General features: G+C 36.9%; 1 protein-coding gene across 3 annotated transcripts in view; it reads right to left on the reverse strand.

Annotated features, from left to right (window-relative positions):
• Window positions 1-26,047, reverse strand: part of LOC133523252 (E3 ubiquitin-protein ligase RNF144A) — a 242,828-nt gene that overhangs the window by 154,681 nt on the left and 62,100 nt on the right. The window contains exons 1-2 of one of the 3 annotated variants that reach the window (XM_061858736.1): window positions 11,013-11,647; window positions 10,693-10,846 (exon numbers count right to left, since the gene is read on the reverse strand). In XM_061858736.1, the coding sequence (XP_061714720.1) occupies window positions 10,693-10,719 (27 nt within the window). In that variant the 5' untranslated portion in view covers window positions 10,720-10,846; window positions 11,013-11,647. Of the gene's footprint in view, window positions 1-10,692; window positions 11,648-15,636; window positions 16,331-26,047 lie in introns of those variants that run through there. The other 2 variants (XM_061858734.1, XM_061858735.1) reach the window with 2 other exon arrangements.

Genomic DNA, 26,047 nt, shown 5'->3' on the forward strand with positions numbered 1-26,047 from the left:
TCAAAAATTATATTATGTATATTGTTAACATATTATATACTTAGATTATTGGAAGATGAGGTAGTTTTTAAGAATTCTCTAATTAAGTTTTTGACTGAGCACTGTTTTTATTCTGGATCTGATTTTTTTTTTAAGCATAGACCTGACATTTTCTAATCCATCAACAATTTATTTCGTTACTTTGCTTGACATTTTACGGACATTGGATAAATTAATTTATTGTATTTGACATTTTTTAAGTACAGACTTTTTATTCTAATTGTAACGCTTTTTATGAAGCGAACGATAATGAAAAGGAGCCATACAGCCACCCCCTTCTATTTTGACACGTTTTCAATATTTTGATGTTATTATTATAAGCGTGAGTAGTTTTGGTTATGTTAAGTTCTGTTTGTACTGAAGCTTGTGTTTATAATTTTTTAAAACCTATATGTGGCATTATCTATGACAAGGGACCTTATTGTCGATGGCGCTTACGCCTCACTGCGTCGCGCAGCGTTGTATATGTATCGGAGCATCGTTTATAACGGCGGAAGCGCCATCGACAATAAGGTCCCTTTTAATAGGTAACGTCACATATTATGTACGTGCATTTATGGCAAATATAGTAAGTTTGAGTTTACTTTTTATGGCTCAATTTTCATAAACTGAATCGACAAAAAAAAACAATAGAATCGTCGAACCTGCTCGACAAAAACACGAGAATGTAGAGTATATACGGATATATTACGAAAGCATTTCTGCCCAAGCTGAAAGGAGATCTCCGGTAACGCACGGTCAATCACACGCCACTTGGTGAATGGCAATCCGAATGAGAGCCACGAGAGTTTTGTGTATTTAGACAATTCAGAGGTTAATTGCCTCATTTCATAAATATAATATCAGTCACGTCAAATTCAAACAAAGATTCTTGATTGCAAGTAAAATTCAAATGAATTCGCAGCGCTGCAAGAGAGGAATCATGATACGTTTATACTCGTAGCTTCATAATTTACCTATTGTTAGATATGTAGGCTGCTACTTGAGACATGTCATTTCAATAAAATTTGTGCCAAAAACTTCACTATATGACACAGAAAGCTAAATAGAAGAAGTAGCTAAAATGGTTTGGCTCAGACCACTTGATTAGATTGGTATTGACATTGGACGACCACAATCGAGGTTAGAGCCCGATTTCAGGTCAATCAGCTATCAATAGCTCAAAATGGATATACTTAATTGAGAAGAACGGTAATGAAAGAAATCATACATGACATTGGACGAGCGAAATTTATCAAAAAATGGTTTGAATCCTATTCGTTTGGACCTATCCAACGACACTCCACACCATGTAGGGTTAAAGCGAAAAAAATTCATTCCCACTTTACGTTTTACTACTTTGTCGGGTTTATTGATGTATATATCCATACCAAAAGGGTTCCGTCCTTCCGTCACTAAAGAAGTTTGAGCACAGCTCCTCGAAAGATTCCTGGTTAACTACGGAACCCTAGAAAAGATGCCGACGACCATGCGAAATGGAGGAGAAACATTCCGAAGCAGCTGACGATGCAAGTGGTACAACCCGGATAAACGTTAAGAGAGAAACTATGCGAGTAAAGCCGGAAGCCCGTTGACACTCAAGACTTTTCTTCAATGTTTAAAACTGTCAACAGAGGGCGCTTTGGGGAGATGTGCAAAGCATTGTGTTCTACAATAAAAACGTGTAAGGTGTGAAATTTATGGCACAGTTACAAGTAGGTATAGCTACAGTTTCAAGACCAAATTAAGAGAATTTAAACAATCCCCCAGTTTAATCAGCAATGCGAAATACATTTAAATTAGCAAGTTAATATCCCGAGATTAGTTATTCCACGCCTCCGGTTGTTTCAATCTAAGGGCTCCTCTTCACGATGGCCCAGCGTAGGCCAGTCTAAGGGACGCAGCTATGTGGTGGAATGAGAAAGCAATATCACTTGCTCCCTCTAACGCATAAATGCGTCCCTTGGGCTGGCCTACGCTGGGCCATCGTGCAGAGGAGCCATAAATGGAGCTCTGAATGCGTGTTGAACTCGCGGGTATTGGCCTTAGATAACCTCTATTGTTTACTTTACATGTGGTTTTCCAACTGGCCATGCGTAAACTATAGTCTGTATCTTTAGGTATTTAAAAAAAGTTGAGGGTAGATAAAAAGATTACATGATCAAATAAAGTAGGTTTAAAGTCAGGTCGTTCAGTGACAGATCCAGGCGGTTTTGTATTTGGTTGGTTAATCAATAAATATTAAAACTACACGAAAATGTACAAATTGTTTGTTTACCTTTTTTTAAATACCTAAAGATACAGACTATAGAGGGCCTACCGCGAACCACGAACTAAGTTTTGCCTCTCGGTCGCACTTACATACGAGTGTACAAATGCGACAGAGAGGCAAAACTTCGTTCGTGGTTCGCGGAAGACCCTCAGACACCCCGGACTGCTTATTGTGAACATCAGAAATCGAAATTTCGTTATCTGCCTCCATCAAAGCAATAGCAAAAGGGAGACAACGATTTCAGATCTTCGCGGCAGGCCAGGCCTACAGAAATACAGATGCGTACACACAATATAATGTTCGAAATTGTACGGCAACTGTCATATCTCTTGCGTTACGTGACTGTGACAGCTGCCGCATAAATACATACATGACAACCGCGTGCATGCGTTGGTATACGCGAGTGCCGCGTATGTGTGTATTTGACTGGAGTTTAATAGTGTGTTTAAAACTTAAATAGTTAAATGACAATTGAGTCATTTTATTGTAATTTTTTTTAGTTAGCGTTGTTTATTGTGTATTGGCACAACTGTATTAGGCACGAGGACAAGCGAACCTGAGAAAATCTAATTAAAAAACGAACCACAATAAACCAATAACCAAACCACAACTCAGTTATATGCGGTTTCTAGCAAATTAACTGCAAATACTATTTAAAAATACACTTCAGGTCTTCGGGAAAAATATTAAATTCCTATCGCTTTTCTACATTCAAAAGTACTCACTTAGGTCTTGTGAATAAGGTTCAAATTTGTACATTTTAACGCAGGTTCACGAGATAAAGGAACTGGGTCGTTGTTTGAAGGACGTATGACTCACTCGGCCGTCCTGACCCGAAGTGACCCCGGTGATAAAAAACAAAACATCGAACACTCGCAATTAAATAAACAAGTTGACAATTAATGTGGAGGAAAATAGAAGAGTTTATATTCTGGAAATATTCCAATACGAGTACGTAAACCAGCATTATCTTGCACGAAGCACAAAAATAACAGACAGGATATTTGGAAAACAACTAGGGAACATATAAAATTATTTTATTGAATATTTTGTGACGTGTTTTTCCTTTATTGTGTTGGGAAACATACAGCATCAATAACACATATATCTTAATAATAAGAAGATAAAACATCATGCCCCAAAAGAGTTTCCACGTATATACAAGAAAAGTGGTCTGAAATTAAAGGAAGTATGAGATTAAAGGTATTAAGCTGAAAACAACACTTGGTGGAGGTACTGGAGAAGTACCTCCACCTTACAGAAAACAGCAGCCAAATAACACTAGACCCTACTCATAGTGTTGTGTTCCTGCCGGTGAGTAAGGTTGCCAGAGCTCAACGAGGGTGCGGGGTGTTAGGGTCGGCAACGCGCATGTAACTCCTCTGGAGTTGCAGGCGCACATAGGCTACGGAGGCTGCTTACCATCAGGCGGGCCGTAAGCTTGTTTGCCACCGACGTAGTATAAAAAAAAAACAACAACAGGTATCATTTTGTACAAAAATGCAGAAAAAGTAAGTAGTTACTTTACTATAGTGTGGAAAAAATGGGCTCTTAAGAGAAAGTGCCTTAAAACTTTAAGTAAGCTCATTTTATTTAAAGGAAACGTTCTTCTATTTAAAAAAAGAAACAATACTGCATTCAAACATTTTTTTTTTATCCGCTTGTATCACCCGGGAATGGAACTGATTAAAAACTCCACGTATATTCCATGGAATATGCGTGAAGAATATGGGGCATACAACCGCGAAAACTATACAGCAAAGTACATGAATGATATTTGTAAGAATAATAATAATAATAATAAAATGCTTTGTTGCACACTACAAAAAAAATGGTACAAAGTATGTAAAGGTATAAATATGTAGGTAACAACAGGCAACAGGAGAATGATAATTCTCTGAGTCTAATTGTTCCAGTTACTACAGCTACTAACTTATCCTATAAAAAGTGTACTCTCAACACAGATCTTATGACAGTTTCCAGGTAAACGATGGATTATTACTGTTCTGTAACATCGTCGACATTGCAATGAAAAAGTAATGGGTGGTGGAAAGAAATTACTCTTAAAACAAAAACAAGAATTGTTTCTGTATCTTTAGGTATTTAAATAAAAGTAAACAAACAAAGTAAATTTATTGGTTAACCAACCAAATACAAAACCGCCTGGATCTGTCACTGAACGAGCTGACTTTAAACCTACATTATTTGATCATGTAATGTTTTCATCTACCCTCAACAGGCGTAAGGAGCCATTTGAGGGTAGATTTTGTTTTCCTTTTTTTGAATACCTACCTAAAGATACAGAGTATAGTGTTTGTTAACGTTTTTCAGACTCTAATTAAAGTCGAAACTTGAGTTCTTTTCAACTTGTTAGAGACTCAAGTCTTTTATAGAGATATGAATCCTTATTATCAGAAAACTCTCATTACTTTTTTCAAAAAAAAAATGCAATACACATTGTCTTTACATAGAATTCATAAGTGATTTACATTATTACATATCAAACAATAACGTCTACTTTCTTTAGTGTTAATTTAGATAAAAACTATAAATTTGTTGACAAGAGTCCATTCGGAGGCTCGAGTCCTTTTGAGTTGAGCCTAAAAAAGACTCAATAAACGAGTCAACTCGGGACAAGACTCGGAAAATTTTAAGCACAGAGTCTTGTAAAAACGAGTCGAGTCTTTCAAATATAGACTCGAAAGACTCAAGTTCCTGCCAACACTAAGTGTGACGCCATCATTCGATGTAATATTTAATAGAACTCGTTCACTGTTTAACTACTTGCAGCAGTGGCAGCATGGTTCCATTTTTATCGCTTGTCACTATGCCCGTCACTTTCGCACTTACATACTTGTTAGAACGTGACAGGCATGGTGACAAATGATACAGCGCCGACCATCTTAGCCTTACTGATAGTCTATACTGTCACGAATGTTTCAAACTATCAATTTATTAGCTCATTCTAGTAATACTTGTACAATAATTATTATAAATGCTGCATTGTTATAAAATAGTTAGATTGAGCCATAATGATATGCTACAATTAGTAGGTCATCTTGAAATGCTGTACCTATTGTTTAAAAAAAGTTACATTCTGTCATAATAATATGCTACAAATTAGCAGGTAGTTGCTAGGAAGTATCATGTCACAATGCTATAAACTGAATTACAATCTTAAGAATTGTAAGAATGCTACAATTGTGAAATTGCTACGTATAATGACTATTACCATAGTTATGTTATGCGTTAAATCAAATTATTTTTATTAATGAAGAAATCGACCAAATTTACTTAATTAAAGTATGACGGATTAGTGACTAGCGCATTCGTGGATTAGCAAAGGGGTCATTCATTAATTACGTCACACGAATTTCTATGTTATTTTACCCCTCAACCCCTCCTTGTCACACTTGGTCACATTTGGCAAACCCCTCCCTCACATTTTTGGCAATTTTTTTCAACGAAATTGGCGAATCGAATTGGGTACTATTAAAATTTTATCAATATATTTTTGACAAAAGAAATATAAATAAAACCGATTAGGAAAGAAAATTAATCGCATAAAACGATTATCGTTCCAAAAACTCGTTATTTAAGAGGCTGTCAACACTCAATGTCCTTGAAATTGATGTTACTTAAACAGTTTTTTAAGAAAGACTATTTGTTTTAGTCAAGTAAGAAAAATATATGTTCATATTAATTATATTTCAAAGACCGTGGTTGTACTCGATACATGATTGAACGAAATCGGCTCGATAGAAAATAATTGCAAAGATTGGTCTTAAAAACACAATTAAACGGTTCTATGTCTTTATTGTTTAGACTTATGGGTCTGCAATTAAAATCACAATTTCAAAACATTTATATCTAAACCGTGGTTGAGTAAAAAATTACACAAATAATCCACTTTTTTTTATTTAAATATTTTTCTTATTATTCCCTTGCCCAGGCCCAGTAACATGCGACAGTGCTATCTCATTTACTCCGATACAAATAGACAGTGTGCGCGCTTTAGGTAATTGACAGCCTCTTAACTGTACAGCGAATAAAAATTAAACAAATTTACGGTTACTAATGAAGTCAAAGTGACATCACAAAGTTTGTGACTCCCCCTCCTCCTTGTCATAACATGTCACATTTTCTTGACCTAAACGTGTGATGTAATTAATGGGTGACCTTAAAGTAATATTTTTGGTTTATTAATATGGATCTTAAGGTAGCACCTGAGTCTATGAATTATATAGCAATTGTGAGTCAATTCCTTCACATCCCTTCGCGTGACAGTTGAATATCAGAAACATCCTGGTTAACTTGGTCACGGGACACACGAGCACGTAATAACAAAATTGACCTAAATAGGATAAGGAAATAATCCCATTCTCATCTGACTACTCTTATGAATTCATATCGTCACACGCTCACGGCTACGGGCTATAAAGAGGTGCATGTGATTTTTAGGGTTCCGTTGCCAAATGGCAAAAAACGGAACCCTTATGGATTCGTCATGTCTGTCTGTCCGTATGTCATAGCCACTTTTTCCCGAAAGTAGTTTTTTTTAATAGGTCATAAATGGTACGGAGCCCTTCATGGGCGAGTCCGACTCGCACATGGCCGCTTTTTCTGTACTCATTTTATAAGGGTCTTTGTACTTTGTTTTCCTCTATAGTAGTAGCCGTCCGCAAATCATCAGAAAATTAGCGTTTGTACGCGACAACGGTAGACAATTTCATGGAATGCTCCTGGAGCGGAGATTACAACCAATGCTATTGGTTGATTCCCCACATCTCCGCTCCGCGTCAGTGGCTGATGTGACTTTTTTATACTAACAGCCTTCTAAATATAATTTATATCGCTGCAATAAGGACTACGTATAGTCAAAAAATTGTGTAGACAGTACTCATTGTAATAAGAAACAGGCTAATTTTCCATTGTATACAGTATTTACATCTAGGTTACGAGGTTACAGGCATTAAGTATCAGTGACAATACATGAACACTTTCTTTTTTTAAACCAGCGAACATCGATATGAACCCGTTAGGAGTGTGGCAATGACACGGTCAACATGGACGTATGTTGCTGAATCATGTGTACAGACAAAAGACGAGTAAATAATAAAGAACTGTAATCCTTACACGACCGAAAGTTCAGATCGGGCTCCTGGACTTCAGTTTACAATTAAGTATTACGCGATGCCACGGTATAAAACCATAAGCCATTTGATGATATGTTGCTTTTCGGTGAAAGAAAACATCGCGAGGAAATTCACATTAGAGTCTGTTCGGAAAGAGTCGTGGAATGTATTGGGCCCCATACATTTCAGGACTCTTCTCTTTCCGCACAGATTCTACGGACATAAATTAGAAAGACATGTGCCCAGCAGTAAAACGCACGGTCAGCTGCAGAGAGTGGTATACTTTACTACACATAGTCTGATCCGCTACTATTGTAATGTAATGTGATGTATGTGTACATCATTAATAATAAATATGAATATGAATATTGATTGACTGTATCACTCTTTCTTATTTACTGGTCTGTGGTAAAGACAGTTGATATGCGCGTTGAACGAGCCTCTTCCTTCAAGGAAATGCCGGGTCAGGGGTGAACGCCATTTCGAGGAAGTACGAAGTTACGTAGTGAACGGTCTGAACGGATAGGAGGGATGGGCACTAGACGGTCGTGAATCATATGCTGTTTTATACACTAATTAATAATGGGTCGATCAAGTAATATATCAACCGTGAGGGGATTTTACGGCCATTTGCCAAGGGATTGACTCACTCTGGGGGCCTTAGAATCAGGGATCTAGGATAACCTCCCTATAGTCCTTTCTTATAGTCTTATTCGCATGAATTCTTGCTCCCAAGTATGCCAGACTAACTCTCGGTATACTTGGGAGCAAGAAGGATTTTAAGGCTATTTACTCGTACTAAGGGATTGCCTCGCTCTAGGGGCCCTAGGATCAGGGATCTAGGATAACCTCCCTATAGTCCTTCCTTATAGTCTTACTCGCCTGAATAATGTGTATGCCCGACCAACTCTCGGCATACTTGGGAGCAAGTAGGATTTTACGGCTATTTACTAAGGGACTGACTCTCTCTGGGGGTTCTAGGATCAGGGCTCTAGGATAACCTCCCTATAGTCCTTCCTTACAGTCTTACTCGCCTGAATAATGTGTATGCCCGACCAACTCTCGGCATACTTGGGAGCAAGTAGGATTTTACGGCTATTTACTAAGGGACTGACTCTCTCTGGGGGTTCTAGGATCAGGGCTCTAGGATAACCTCCCTATAGTCCTTCCTTACAGTCTTACTCGCCTGAATAGTGTGTATGCCAGACCAACTCTCGGGATACTTGGGAGCAAGTAGGATTTTATGGCTATTCACTAAGGGACTGACTCTCTCTGGGGGCTCTAGGATAACCTCCCTATAGTCCTTCCTTATAGTCTTACTCGCCTGAATAATGAGTACTTATGCCAGACCAACTTTCGGGATACTTGGGAGCAAGTAGGATTTTACGGCTATTCACTAAGAGACTGACTCTCTCTGGGGGCTCTAGGATAACCTTTCTATAGTCCTTCATTATAGTCTTACTCGCCTGAATAATGTGTATGCCAGACCAACCCTCGGGATACTTGGGAGCAAATAGCAAATACCCCATAGATATAGTATAGGGTAACGTATAATTGAAAATAAATGAAAATTAGACATATTTACGTGATTTCTTCTATCGATCCAACTTTTACCTTTTAGGGTTTGGGTTGGAGTCTGTACTTGTAAATATAGTCTGATTTCCGTGTGAAAACGTGTACAAATTCAATATAAAAACGATTTTATTGAAGGTGACTGTCCTATGCAGAATGCAGAGCATCGACCTAAGCAAAGCACGCAATAGCAAGTCATATACAAACTATCAATTTGAGAGTACGCGTATTTAATGACAATTCAAAACTAGAGTCAGACCAAGCTAAGTTGGCAGCGATTTTGATAGCCCAGCCGGTGGAACTGTTAAGTAAACGTCATAATTTCATAGAAGTTTGACGTTTAAAATAACACCTGCACTGTCTATACTCTGTATTTTTAGGTATTTAAATAAAAGTAAACAATTTGGAATTTTTCTGGTAGTTATAACATCTATTTTATTGATTAACCAACCAAATACAAAACCGCCTGGATCTGTCACCGAACGAACTAACTTTAACCTACATTATTTGATCATGTAATGTTTTCATCTACCCTCAACTGGCTTAAAGAGCCATTTGAGGGTAGATTTTGTTTACTTTTATTTTAAATACCTAAAGATACAGAGTGTAGGCTGTCAAAATCGCTGCTAAATTATCATCTACCCTCAACTGGCTTAAAGAGCCATTCGAGGGTAGATTTTGTTTATTTTTATTTAAATACCTAAATATACAGAGTGTAGGCTGTCAAAATCGCTGCGAACTTATCTTAGTCTGACTCTAACGATCGTGTTGTGCCACTCACAATGACTATGACTATAGATTTCTTAGTTATTTTGGCCAAGACCTTTTAAATTGAACTCGCCTAAATGTACCTTCGTAACCTTGGTCAAAATATTATGAAACTTTTTGAATTACTTCAACGACTAGCACTAAACGTAACAAAGAATGTAATAACTTATAATACATAATCCGACGACCATTGACGACGTTAGTGACGACCGGTGTGGCCTAGTGGGTAGTGACCCTGCCTACGAAGCTGATGGTCCCGGGTTCAAATCCTGGTAAGGGCATTTATTCGTGTGATGAGCATGGATATTTGTTCCTGAGTCATGGGTGTTTTCTATGTATTTCAGTATTTATAAATATTTATATATTATATATATCGTTGTCTAAGTACCCTCAACACAAGCCTTATTGAGCTTACTGTGGGACTTAGTCAATTTGTGTAATAATGTCCTATAATATTTATTATTATAATGTGGGTAGGTTTAGTCAGATCAAACAACTATGAATACAGCAAAGCGTTCTAATTTCTATAAATGAGATAACATCTAGGATACAGGATTTTAAATGCTATGCTACAACCCTGCAGATTATTGACCGAGCGAAGCGAAGGTCTCCATTTCAGGTTAGACAAAATTTATTTCAACCGATTCTCAAAAAATTACCTAGGTAAGAGGTCATATAAACAACATAAAACTCTTTTGTCGAACTAGTTTACGTACATCTTTGCCAGGAGATAAATATGACCGCGGCCGGCAGAACGTCCCATTTTTTCGCTTGTCATAAGGACGTCTTGACAGGTTATTCGTATAAAGATACAAGTAAATCTCGCCCTTATGGCAAGCGACAAAGTGGGACGTTTTGCCGGCTGCGGTCACAAATAGTAAACAAACTATATATCTATCAAAAAAAAAACAACAAATGTTATCTCACCCTCGCCTTGCGAACTTCACCCGGCATTGCCGATAAGGCATACGCCGATTTACGTAATCAAATAACACGGTAATCCTGCGGTCATATGTCACTTGTCACTCACTGATAACCGCGCGCACTGCTGATGATGACACACACTACGAAGTTTTATAACCTATTTAACACGAAAACGCAATTTTTAGGTCCATCGTTTAACTGAAGCGATTGGTAAGAAGTAAGAACCTGAGAAGTTATTAGGTTGGCTTTTATGTTAAGTTAAAATATCAACCGCCTGAGATAAATGGTAGACGTATATGAAAACACACTGTGTTTTTACCCACACACTGACATAGGGGAGATTCACAACTAGAATGGCCATTTAAAACGCACACATGACGGCGTGCGCGCACGACAGTGCGCCTCGGTGGTTCGTCGCGGAATGAGTTCCCGTTGCTTCCTTGACAAAAACGTCTGGGAGTCTAATTGTGTCTCATTCCGTATCCGTGTTTCAGTTCCTGATCGGAGATGCGGTAACTGACCGTGACCGGATTCCGTGTTTTGCTGTTTTCCAATCAGGTTTTTTGTTTTGTAATGACGTGCAAATTTCAGTTGTAGGTTTTTTGGGAACAATTTTACACAGATCGACCTAAGTAAAGCCTGTTCTGTGGGCACTAGGCAACGATATACATACTTATGCTGGTTGTAAGAATACTCTACGACGCGCCCTTCGAAATATGACATACGATGATACAGAGAACTTACTAATAGTCGTAAAATGATTACTTACTGCACTTTGATATAGAATACTTAAATAAGTTATTTTGTAAAGGTGATAAGATTTATAGTGTACTATTTGACGACCGGTTTGGCCTAGTGGGTAGTGACCCTGCCTACGAAGCTGATGGTCCCGGGTTCAAATCCTGGTAAGGGCATTTATTCGTGTGATGAGCATGGATATTTGTTCCTGAGTCATGGGTATTTTCTATGTATTTAAGTATTTATAAATATTTATATATTATATATATCATTGTCTAAGTATACCTTACTAAAATAACTACTACTACTACTACACTACTACTACTACTATATTACTATTATTTAAGTATAGCTTACTGTGGGACTTAGTCAATTTATGTAATAATGTCCTATAATATTTATTTATTTATTTTTATTTATAACTATAATTAAGTGAATAATTACAAATTAATTAATATTGTCCTGTTCTGCCTGAAACACAGGAACTCCTAGTTCAGGTATTTGTAAACTTATCCTTAGTCTTTTAAGAGCTACCACTGTACAACACTTTTTTCAATAAATTATTTGTATAGAAAACCTATGGGCAGATCGCGAAATTTATCATACTAAGGGTGTGTCATGATGATATGAAACAAAAACTTCATGCCACGTTGGTCATGAAAAATATGAAAAACACTGTTTTAGTGATAACTGTTTGCTTGAAATTTATAAACAATTGATATAAGACTTGTTTGTAATTATTCTGACGTAAGTGGCGGCATCGTTGACAATTCGTGTGACTCATTCTATTTATAATAATGGCTTAAGGTCATAAAGGTTGTAACTACTGTTTTTTTTTGTGTTAATTACAAAATATAACCGGAATTTAAGCGTTTTTCAGTACTTACTGGGTATAAGTGCTTACCTAATATCGGTTACAAAAGATCTACAGGTTAAGGCATATCATTGTATAAGGACTTGTGTCCTGTTACAATTAACACTCTTAAAACTTAAACTTACAATTAACAGTCTTGTCTTGGGAAAAGTTTACTTAAAAAAAAAACATTATAACTACTTACGAGAATTTCACCGGTCTCTTTCTAACAACCATATTTATTACAAAGAGAAGCAAACGGCGAACTTGTCGCTTTACAAAACGTGACCCTACCGGTACCGACCCTGGTGCTGTTATCAAATAAGGAAAATCGATTAGTCTTCTAACTAGCTGTAATCTAGCCCCATAACCCAGCTAATAGCAATTACAGAAATGATTATATAATATATAGTGAGGAAAAGACAAGAAATTTGTTTAAAAATATGTATTTAATTTTAGTTCAAAAAGACTTTAGTGAACTCGGCGCCGTCGGATGGACAAAAACTGCTTTGGACAGAGAAGCATGGCAGTCTTTGGTGTCGGAGGCTAAGATCCACTTCAGGTAGGGCTGCCATCCGTCCGGGTTTTCCTGGATTTGTCCTAGTTTGGAGGCCGTCCGGGGGGGCTGTCAAGAAGTGTCCGGGGAAAACCCGGACACTTTTCATGTAAGGAAGCACATTAAAACTACACGTAAAATTAAAGGTCTTGTTTTCTAAAAATATTCTTTTCGGACTCGTCCGGAGGAAAAATGCGATTTACGCCAAATGTCCGGGTTTTTTTGAATCTTTGTCCAGGTTTGGCGAAATTCGAGATGGCAGCCCTAATTTCAGGTCGCCGCGCCACACCAGTAAGTTTTTTTTTCTCTGTCACAAGTCATTACAGAAGAGTTATCTTGAAAAATATTACATTTAATATTGACAGTACAGTGCCGAATACGTTATAGATTATACTTATTAATTTTGTTGCAATCGACCTGAAAGAACTATAAGAAGATGAAATTGAATGAAGGAAGACGTCCAAGCAATGACCACTATCCCAGTAACTGACACATTTAAACTGAAGTCATTAACAGAAGAAGTGACAGTAAGTATGTACAGTCAAGGCATTTAATTGTTAGACATTCGCAAAGCAGGAAGGTCAAAAATTGTGACATGTCAAAGCAACGTCTAGCTAGCTCTTATGGTGTTAATTTGCTGTGCGATCTTGAACCTTACGTGAGTTGGAAATTTTCCTTAACTGTACTTTCAAACTGTCTTTAAGTATAACATGTGCAGCATCAGTATTTTTAGAACTTGTGCAACATGTGAGGACATGTGCACTTGTACACTCTCGGCTTGAACAATGCTGTTTTGAAAACACATTGTTATTCATTATTTCCACGCGCCGTTGGCACAGATGTCGCGTTCTTGAATTCTCAACAGGTACGGTCGCGTTCACAAACATCTTTACAAGCCATCGGCCTCTTTGCGTTCTACAAATGTATTTACACGACCTTATTGTCACTGTCTTAGAGGCGTGTAAATATATTTTCTATACGCGTCGACTTGGTTGAATTAAGGCTTTGTATACCAAACTGTAATCGCATACTATTCACGACGGGCTCCCGACTCTACTATAATGACTTATTTCGAAACGCTTTAGTGAATTGTAATGAATTCGACCAATTGCGTGTAGCCGTGGTCAAGAGGAAAATACATCAACGCGCTACTATTTAATGAATAAGAAGTGCGTTGATGTCTTTTCTACTATAATTTTATCTACGTAAGTATCTTAACTTACCTAATTTTGTTTAATTATTTTAGTTGACACGTAGAAAAAGTATTGTATTGTATACAATATTTTCAATCTCATACCTACTTGGCTTAACACGGAACTAGACTGAAAAGCTCTCTGTTATATCACGATTGTATAAAATACTATTTTGTAAAGTTGGCTTGTAAAGATGTTTGTGAACTCGACTATACTCACAGAAATTCTTAACTGACCATAGGTGTGTCCTATGCGTCAGTAATAAGGTTCACAATCAGTTAAAATTGTTGGGGCTGGTAGGTATGCCGATGGATTTAGCATTTATTTCAGTCATAATACTGGACTGGTAGAGAATGCCTCATGGCATTAAGTCCGCCTTTTGTACTATAAGGTTTTCTTTTGTGCAATAAAGATTAAATAAATAAATAAATAAATAATAAGCCTATATCATTTGTAAGTAATACAATAAAATTAATCTTAGGCTAATGTAATGTAATGCTTGTACTCAAGAGAATAGCTTATTTTACCGGTACCCGCGCTACCATTTTTTACCCACTTTTAAGTGCATAAAATAGTAATAATTTTATAGTGAGTGCTATTGCTTCTTCACTCTACTTTTTCCTAGAATTTCTAATAGGTATCTAGGCAGTGTTTTATGTAGTTATACTGATATTTCGGTTCGTATTTCTCTTCTAATTCGCTATTTAATAAGGTTTATGGGGGCACCGCCGGACACAGGACATGTCATCCATTTGACTCAAATAGAGATAATATCCTTTAATTCCTATAACTTTCAGAGACTAAATTGTAGCGTAAGATAATGAAATTGTACAAAACCGCACCAAGAAAAAAAAAATCCATTTTAATCATAATAACGCATACATTTTACGCACAATTAAAAACTATTTTCATGTGTTCCACAAGGTTATCCATCAAGATAACGGTGAAACGTATGGCGTAGCTGATAAAATTTCACTTTTACACGTAACGCCTATTGTTGTAGTTAAACAAAAGAAAATAATAGTTAATTATTCATTGAATGTACTTTGAAATCATTATCTTGCTTACAATCTTATTTATCTAGGTAGGCTGGCACGACCGGCCGTGACACGTCGCGTGCTAATTGTTGCATCTTTTTATGGTGATGACGTTATGACCTACTACTCCAAGAAAGTACCTGATATTACACGTCTTTGATGTAAAACCTTTGAATATTTCAGGGTGTTACCACACCAATCGATCGATGGCATCGATTGACGTCGATACAGAGCAGTCGACGTCGATAGATGCTATCAATCGATTGGTGTGGTAACACCCTAACGTGGTTGCAAATTTTCTGATGGAACTTTAATCCGGGCTCGCAGGGTTGCTGTGATTAAAATTGCTGTATTCTTCTCGCATTTCGAGGTCTTTCTACTAGATGTTGGTGCCCTTTAGGATATTATGATCGCAAAAAGGATGGGATCCGGTTCTGGCCTTGGCGTGAAAACCAAAGCGGATCTTCAGCTAGAAACTACGAGTACTACGACCAGATCAATACCTTAATTCTGTACGAGTGATAACTTTCGACTTGAAAATTAGGTGTTCATACGTAAAATAATTCTTACCTTTTCGCTATCAGTCGGCAGCGTTCCATATCCATACCAGCTCCTAGCTGTCCTCAACCTAGGCTCTTCTTTGGGCGAAAGCAAGCCACTTCCCCACCGAACCACGCCCTCAGCTATAGCAGCTACTCCAGGAGTTAAAGGACTCCTGTTTGGAGATTCTGGAGATTCGAGCCCTTTCTCAGCTACGGGGGGTAAAGACGGACGAGCGGAGCCTGTCCTTCGTTCGTATAGTCTTTTACAAGTCTCCTCAAAATTGTCTGTTTCGAGTAAAGCCTTTTTATCGCTTCCCCGTTTGACTTCAGGTTTGACATCCTGCTTTGGTCGTTTAGGTTCCTTCTTACTATCATTAGAGTCTTGTCGGCTTAAGAAAGCTTTCTTAAGACTCTCAGTAGAATCCTGTTTAACGACTTTCTTCTTATCGTCTTTTAAGAGTCTCTTCAAGCTATCGGCGGATTCTTGCTTCTTTGTTGTGTTCAGTGAATCAGTAGTTTTGGAGATGAGGAGCTTAGGGTACTCGTAGTCGGTGGGAGGGTTGAGTTCGAGGGAGCGGCGGTTCTTGCGTTTGTCGGCGGGGGCTATTTGAGCCTTGACGGGGAGGAGGCGGCGCGGCAGGAGGCTGCGGTGGTCAGCGAGGGGCGACTCCGGACGCAGCATGGTGGGCGGCGGTACGACGCGGCCGCGGTGAGGAATACCCCTGGAACAATGGAATAGACCGTTAGTTTATAGGCATTTAGACAACATCACTGAACGAAGATAAAAGAGTTACAGGGAAGACAGGATGAAAAATATGTTGTAATTCGCGCCTTTTTCTACTGACAAATTGGTTTGTAAGTCAAGTCTAAAGTTTCGTTTTTCTCTTTAAAATGTTAGAAATACCTAACGAATAGCAAGTGACGCTTTGGGCTACGGTTAATGCACGACTTGTACCCTGGGTACATAATCTGAAATGATGTCATCATATATAACAAATACAACAATACGAGTACGCCTGTCATAATGCAGGCAACTTTTCGAGGGCAATTTGCCAATCTAAGAAAAATATGGGATAAAAATGGCCGTTAGTTTAATACAAAGTATGGTTGCTGGCACGGGCACAACTTCATGCAAGTTTCCTAATTGAGAACTTACGTATAAGAGCAAATAAAATCGGTCACTATATGTGGTAATTTTATGCAATATTGTGACCCGTTTTCTTTCCGATTAAGCAGAAATAGAAAGAATAAACGGGCAATTTAACAGAAATGTTTCTCATTGTATTTTTTTAAGATGACCGTTTCATTTTCATTCTAAATAGTTATCTCACTTTATATTCGATTCGAATGTATTTAAGCTAATAGCAAAAAAGATCATATTAATAGATATGCGATATTAGGTAATCGTAAAATACCAGAAATTTCATAGAACGAATACTTATTACAGTAATTATTTCTTGAAATACTACGAATACTATGTTAAGTTCTCCCTGAACTGAGATTAAAGATTAACTTTAAAGCACGGCTGGGACGGCCTTTAGTTTGGGACGCCACATGTGTGGATACCCTTGCGCCGTCCCACCTCCCAGGGACCTCGACCAAGGCCAGAGGGCTGGTTCTTTCCTTGCCCAGCGAATTGGCATCGCCATACAGCGCGGTAATGCCACCAGCCTTCTGGGCACCCTACCATCGGGCGACGAGCTAGCCCCCATTTTTTATTTGTAAATATATGTATTTAGATATGTTTCTTTACTTTAGTTATATTCTTTTTTGTATTTTTTAGCCTGAAAATATGTTTACATAATTTATTGTATATTAACCATGGCTATGCCCCTACGTTTGAATTTTTTCGATTTTTTTACTTTAAAGCATGAATTTGGAAAAAAACATATATTCTCGTTTGGTTGCATTGACACTAACATACAGTTTTATGTTTTTCACTAATTATACACAATTAAAAGCACTTTGTCACTTTCCAATCTGTCAAGTGTTGACAAGCTGCACGCGAAGATTTTGTTCAGCGGCATTGAAATAAACTTTCGCGCAACTAAGCGTAACGTAAAGGTTTTTTTGTACTATTTTTTGCCAAGATTACTTAAAGAAGAAACTCTTTATTCTTAAACAAATTTTACGATATACGCCATACTTCGGTGTTTTGTTTACCCTGGCCAAAAAAATACGTCAAAGCTGTAAAAAAATATTTTACATTTCTAAGCACATTTTGAGCTTACTGGCTATTTTTAGATCATAGTTTTTTTTAGTACTACGTCGGTGGCAAACAAGCATACGGCCCGCCTGATGGTAAACAGTCTCACGGAGCCTATGTACGCATAGAATTGGTGTTACATGCGCGTTGCCGACTCTAACACTTCGCACCCTCTTTGAGCTCTGGCAACCTTACTCACCGGCAGGAACACAACACAGGAAACACAGGAACAACACAGGAAGTTTGGTAATTATTTTACAATAAACAAAGTTATACGAAATCATACCCGCTAAAACCAGTTGACTTCATCGATTCGAATATTTCGAATCCTGGCCGCGTAGCCAACGTTACAATCGTTAACGCTCCATAGCGTATCGTAGTCATCTCTCTCTATCACTCTTCTTTATTAGTGCGACTGTGACAGTTGCGTTTCGTTCGCCACGGCTGTTTTTTTTAACTTTCGCTCGATAGAAAAAAAATCACCAACATTATTTATACGCACTTTACAAATTTGTGAAAATTGTAAACTAAAGCTATAAATATGAAATTTGCTTGTAATAATTTTTGAAGTGAAAACTTCTTTAGCGGCGCTGTGCACTTCTGTCATGGGGAAAAAATGTTAAACTCGCGACAGGTCACGTGACCGACAGATTCGACAGATTGAAAATTCGTAAGACGGACACGTGACCTGATTGAAAAAGTCCATGATGGTTCTAATGTTAAATAATTGTAACAGTTCAGAAGTGTTAATTTTTGAATATAATATAAATTATCATGTTTGTGTACGAAAGCGCAGAAATCAGAAATCAGAAATCAGAAATTTTATTTGCTTAAAACATGGTCAGTACAAAGGTATTATAACAGAGGTATTAAGTTTCACATGTTTTGTCAGTAAAGACATGCAAATATATAAACTTATTCTAAACTATTATTACCAAACCATAATCAATTTATTAATTAACATAGGTACTTAATAGCTACGGGCAATTTCATTTCTCTTCAAGAATTCGTTAACAGAGTAAAAACATTCCTCTAGCAACCATTGTGAAAGTTTCCTTTTCAGTTCCCCTAAGGACAAGTTTTTGAAACTACTCGGAAGAGCATTAAATAATCTGACGGCCATCGGATAGCAACTGTTTTTAAATAATTTTGTTTTTATTTTAGGCAAGTACAAGTTATTTGGGTAACGGGTGTTGAAACTCCACACATCACTCACTTTCTTAAATAGGTTTGGATTTGTCTTTACTAAAACACACATTTCGAATATATACAGTGATGGCACTGTTAATAGTTTAAGCTCTTTGAATAATGGTTTACAAGATACATGTTGTCGTACGTCACAGATACTGCGTATGCATTGTTTTTGTGCGATAAAAAGTCTATTTATATGCACCGAGTTACCCCATATCAAAATCCCGTATCTAAGTATCGAGCAAACGTAGCCATGATAAGCTTGAATAGCAGTTTGTCTATCCGTTACTTTTGTCAAACGCCAAAGAGCAAAGGCAAAGCTGTTTGTTTTCCCACATACTTTGTCGATGTGCGATTTCCAAGAGCACTTATCGTCTAAAAGTATTCCAAGAAATGATACTTGGTTGCTCTCTACTAAAGTTTTACCGTCATATTCAACTTTTAGGTCCTGTTTTTTGCCATATATGTTGTGAAATTGCACATAAGTAGTTTTATTAATATTTACATTCAAATTATTACATTTAAGCCATTTAATTATTGTATAAACAGTATTATTTATGTCATTATTATATTTTTCATTGTTATAATTATCATTAAGGGGTACTATCAAAGAAATGTCATCTGCAAATAAAGTGCAATCGTGATTTGATACATCAGGTAAGTCGTTTATATAAATGAGGAATAGTAATGGGCCTAAGATGCTACCCTGGGGGACACCTACTCTATTATGTTTATTTTTGGATCTTACCAAACATAGTTCGTTTTTATCGGACAAAGTGGTTATTTCAACATGTTGAATTCTATCGCAAAGATAACTTTTCAGCCATTCATTGGTTTTACCACGAAGACCATATCGGTGACATTTAAAAAGAAGTAATTTATGCTCCACGTAATCAAAGGCCTTACTCATGTCAAAGAAAACACATGTGCATGGCACTTTTCTATCCACGTGTTGTAATATCTTATGGACTAAGTTGAAAATCGCTAATGTAGTGGATTTTCCCTTTTGAAACCCGTATTGCTCTGGTTTTAGGACATTGAATTTATTTATAAAGCTTAAAATACGGGAGTGCATGGCTTTTTCGAAGACTTTCGATATGACGGAAAGTAGGGCTATGGGTCTGTAGTTCTCAATATTATGCTTGTCTCCTTTCTTGTATAAGGGTTTAATGACAGATATTTTTAATTTCTCCGGAAATATACCCCTTTCCAAAGATATGTTAATAAGATGAGTCAGCACAGGTGTTATTACCTGAGCTGAGTACTTTAAAATAGTATTGGGTATTTGGTCAAAGCCCACAGAACTAGTATTACGTAAGGACATAACATACTTATAGACTTCATCATGGCTCACCGGGTTCAAAAAGATGCTAGAGATTACGGATTCTATAAGGTATGGATAAGAACAATTTGTTCCCTTATTGCAATTTGTTGAATCAACAAAGTTATCATTAAATACATTCGCAATGGTATTAGGGTCCGTGATAATTGATTCGTCATGTTTAATATTATCAAAAGTCTTATCCAAAATTGATTTAATATTATGACCGGTGTCTTTTTTTATTAGAGTCCAAGTTGATTTACATTTATTTCTACTTTGGTTGATTACTTTTGTATTCTGAATTTTTTGGGCTGTTAAAATGCATTTTTTGAGTAACTTACTATATTTCAAGTATTTCAGCCTAGAGCAGTCATTAGGAGAGGAATAATAACTGAAACGTAGTTTTCTTTTAGCGGCTGTGGATTTTTTTATGCCTTTTGTGATCCAAGCACTCTGTTTCTTTGTGTTTGTTATTCTTACTCGTACAATAGGGAAGCATAAGTCATGAAGAAGGGTGTACATTTCGTGAAAGTTGTTAAATGCAGCATTAACATCCTGCTCATTAAATGCTTCAGCCCATGACAAGCTATTCAAATATTTAAGGAATTTATCAACATTCTCTGGACTGTACTCCCGTTTACTTATAAAACAGTGCTTTGGGGGTAGGGTTTTATTTGCTACTGGAATGGACAATAACTGTGCCGTATCATGATCCGATAAACAAAGTGGTAAGTTTTGACCAAGGGCTTGGGGAACGTTGCTGATAAGTAAGTCTAGGCAGGCCCCTTGTCTTGTGGATTCTCGTTTGTGCAGAACGTAGCCAAAATTTTGTATTATTCGCTTAAGCTCTATAGCAGCATTCGATTCTTTCAGTAGGTCTATATTGAAATCACCAACTAATATAATTTGCTTATTTGTTTTCTTACGAAGTATTGTTAGAGCCTCTTCGAGTAATTTTAAGAACTCGGAAGAGTTTGAGCTTGGTGTTCTGTAGATGCATATAATAATACATTTGAGTGATGACATTTCAATGGCACAAGCCTCAAAGATAAATTCTTGACATAAAGTCTCTAAAATAGGAAGGTTCTTAAAATCTAAACATTCTCTACAGAGGATGCAGACACCTCCACGCCTCATTTTTGACCTAGAAAATGAACTGGCTAGTTTAAAGTTCTTAAGTTGTATATTTCGTTCGTCATCTAATTTAATAAAGGTCTCACTAAGACAAAGTATATCAATATTTGTGTTACGTCTCGATAGTTCATTGAGCGTTATTTGTAGAGTATCTTTCTTACTTAGGAAACCTGCTATATTCTGATGCATGATATTTAACATACTAGTGTTTGTCACGAAAAAAATCAGGATTGGTAACTTTGACCTCATCATTGTAGGTATTGACAACATTTACTGGTTCATTTGACTTACATATGACCCTATCAGAGGCTTTTTGATGGAAATAATTTAATATACTTTTTTGTTTCAGCCTTTGGCTTGTCATTTTTAGCTCTGTATAGTTTGCAGCTACGGGACACGACTTGGATTTAGGATACCGGTAACTCAAACGGTTTTTTATCATCTGAGGGCAAAGATATGTCTGTTTATAGTCCAGGAAGTCAACTGTGATGTTTATCTTATAACACAACTTTTCCAAGAACTCATCACTATTGTGTGAAATGGTGTTTATAAAATGACAGTTGCTATAGTTATTACATAATAGATTCATATTTTTGTTTAGCAGATTACGGTTTACATGATCATTTTTAATAACATTTACTATAATGATAGGAATATTTTTGTTATGTTTAACAAAGTAGCTAAGCTCACTCGTGACTTTAAATGGATTTAAGTCATTTTCACCTACACTTAATACAATCTTATCCCCTACCAAGAATTTTTCGTTAGCACTACTGTTTATAATCTCTTCCGTGGTAGCATCCGGCTTTATTATAGCTTGTGCCGAATAATATTCATACTTCGTATTTCTTCTCGATTTAATTAGTGCCAGAGCTAAACCTGTGCACTGTTGTGTACCAAAAATCCAGATTTTTTTGCTAGGTGTCCTTGTTTTTTCTGCAGCATTCGGAAAGTTTGATGGTTTACTTTGAATCTTGTCTGTTTTTAAAATCTGATTTTGGTCTGACATCTCGTTGAAAACATGTTTCAATGGTGTTGTCTGGACACATATATCCGCAGTAGTAGTTTTGATATCATGCTTGTGGTTTTTATCTTCGAGTACAGCTGGTGTACATGGACTTGGTATTCTTTGGATATTTGTGTCAATGTCTTGTTCTGAATCATTTTCCGTTTTTTCATTAACCTTGCTTGAATTGAAGTGAACGTCTTCTTTTGGTGCTGGCTCAGAATGTATTTCTACCGTAGTTATGCCTGTAATCGTGTGCTGATTAGCTTCGGTTTCAGGTGATGAGACGTTGGTCTTATCTTGTTCCGACGTCGAAATAGTTCTAAAGCTATGTGTCAATAATCGCCTTTTTTGCCTCCTCAACGGAGTAAGATGTTTCTTTGGGGTTATAGCGGTTGTCGTGCATATTTCTTTCAGGCTACAAATCTGTTGTTCTTGGTGCTGAAGAAGCTTCTTTAGTTCTACGTTTTCAAGACTCAAATTGTCGATTTCAGATTTTGCGCTTTCAATTTGAATTTTTAAATTAGCAATTTCTTCTTTCATGTCAGTGTAATTGGTACTTAGATTAATATATGTTGAGAGGTCCAGGCTTTTACTAGCGTAATCAGAGTTTGATGAGTCAAGGCTGGAACTATCATACAATTTATTGTTTGATTGTGACCTAAAGATCTTTCTTCGCATTGTAACATTATTCCGTTCGTCATGTAGTAAATCACCCATTGTTATATTAAATAATGGCAGATTATGTAATTATATAGTAGAAAATATTAAAATCTTCATTTAATTTAGCATATCATTTTGTTAGTTGATTTCGCCAATAGTAAAAGATAAATGTGAAATATTATTTAAAAAGCTGTCTCCTTAAACGTATCATTGTCAGTATCTATGCGTGTTTCTGAACGCATCTGTCATCTTGCGGGTTGAGTGACAAAGCTCCAGTTGACGTTTGTTGTCAAGTCAGCTGATGTAGATACCGTGTTTTTTTTCTTGAATTAGTTATAATCTTCTGTTATTTTGAAAATATTTACATGTGTGCGTAGTTTTTATAATAACGGACTTTGATATCATTTATATTTGCTCAAAAATGTGTTTAAAAGAGCTCACCAGAGTGCTTTTTCGGTCTCCAAACGGATCTTGAGTGTTGCACCAAAGGTAATTTATATATTTTGTCAGATACTGAAACGTTTAGACATGTATTTCTATTTATTTAATAAGAGACTAAACAACACAGTGTTCACTCGTTATGTGTCACTTTGACAGTCCAATAAATGAATATTGTATTTTACCACATAAATGACAGTACTTTTATACTGATAATTAAAGCAATTCGTGCAAAATTATTCCCTAACCATTCTAAAATATGAAAAATGCACAACGTTAATATTCAAGTTTTCACTTCTGCCGGCACTCCCGAAGTGCAACCCGTTGTTTTATTATTTTTATTTTAGAGGGAACTCATCGATTTTTTTTTGTTAAAACTTACAACAAATTAAATTCCAATACAATTTTATCCGCGGTCCCGAGCACGTACATCCGTCTCGTTCACCCTTACGCTCGGTGAGAGAGAGACGCGAAACTATACCTTAAAGTTTACATCAAATGAATCATCAAAGCTCCCTCATATAGGTCAATAACGTTTCCCATGGCCGATCTTAATTCTTAATTTAAAAATAGGGAAATGACACCGCACGTTATTGAAGATCCGAATTGATTATCTGGATTATCTGGAACAGATTTGTAGGTCATTATTTTTATATTTAGAAAAGTCATTGAGATCAGATCAGGTGTGTCTTGTTTAGGGTTACCACTTTTGTTAAAATATTGAATAAATATAGTATTTACTGAGAAAATTAAAAAAATAATAGCACACCAATTTGAGGCGAATTGCGGCGTTCAAAAATCCAAGTCGCATACGATAGTGATGGATAGATCAGTGACATTTATATACCCGTTTCTTTAGTGATGGAAATATAGTATTTTTCGTACTATATTGTTTTTGTATAATATATAGTACAATTGACTAAAATATACTACGATAGGTACTATATCAGGCGGGCCGTATGCTTGCTTGCCACCGTCGTGGTATAAAAATATATATATAAAAAATACTATACGGGTCGCAAGGCAACCCTATCTTGTTTGTAGGTAAATTGTATTACTTTTCTGCAGTTTTTTGGCTAATTTAGTTTTTTTTTTATATTGTTATTATTAAATTTAGTCAACGAATGTATTAAAGCGTATAGATATTCTGAATGTTATTTTTACAAGCTTTTATTTAACTTGCCCTGTTAGTATGTATGGGACCAATCTTGCAAGTTAAATTTGACCCACTTCCCGGTTTCCGATGAAGCTGAAAATTTGCATACATATGTAAGTCGGGTGACAATGCAATATTATGGTACCATTAAGCTGATCTGATGAAGGAGACAAGAGGTAGCCATAGGAATTCTGGGATAAAACAACGCAACATAATTGTGTTTGGGGTTTTTAGAATTGTCTCGATGAGTATTAGTTGCCTGTGGCAAAAAAAGTACAGTCAGCGATAAAAGCTTGTACTAAAAATGAAATTTTTGCCAAAAACTTATTTGTTAATAGTATCGATTCTTCTTGATTATTTTTCTCTACATTATATTCATTTTGAACCATATTATCTTTGCAGTAACGGTTACTGTCAAGACAGTGTGAACGAGAGTAGTTATAAGAATATTACTAGGTACTCCGTAGAGTCCGTAGGTAACACACGTCACGTGATTAGTTATCAGTGGCGGCGCGTCACAAATATTCGTAGGGAGCCCGGAGCTAATTTTGCTTTCCTTTTGTCCATGAACCGATCGTGAAAGTACTCAACGGGCTGAAATTAGACAAGCCGATGGGAATCGAGTTCTTTGAACGATCCGCCACTGTAAGGCTACGGTCGTACTGCACACGCCGCACGCAGCCGACAACGTCACGTCGCACGCAGCGTCTGAATGGTGTGTTCGAGAATGCTCGGGAGTGGTCGTTTTCGCTCGCTGCGTGCGGCGTCCCCCCGCCGCCCGCTGCAGCCGCCCGCTGGCCGTTGCGTCTTTAGTCATTTTGGAGCATTGCTGCGGCTGGACGCTAGCTCGAAATGGAGAAATTTACGAAAGAAAAAGACGAGTTATTGATTGAGTTAGTAAAGTCGAATAGTATTTTGTACGATACACGTGATAAGCTTTAAATCTATTGTTCTTCTTTTTCTTTTGCTTCCTTGATATCATAAATAAAATGTCCTCATGATCTTCCTCATTAAGCAGTAAATACGCTAGAGTTTTTTCCATCGTAATACTACACACACGTCCTTTCGCTACAAAAACTCTCGGAAACTGCCGCGACTGGCCGCTGCGGCTACGGTCTCAAAACGACCAAAACACCCGCTGTCGGCTGCGTCCAGCGTCTTCCATCATGCGACGGGACGTTGTCGGCTGCGTGCGGCGTGTGCAGTACGACCGTAGCCTTAGTTATCATACCGTAATTTAGTGGACTTATCTGTTTTATTTAGGAGTGAAATATAAGAGTTACATATATCTTCACCAAATCAAATATAAACAATGAACAGTTCG

The sequence above is a fragment of the Cydia pomonella genome, chromosome 12 (assembly GCF_033807575.1).
Source record: "Cydia pomonella isolate Wapato2018A chromosome 12, ilCydPomo1, whole genome shotgun sequence".
Lineage (NCBI taxonomy): Eukaryota > Metazoa > Arthropoda > Insecta > Lepidoptera > Tortricidae > Cydia > Cydia pomonella.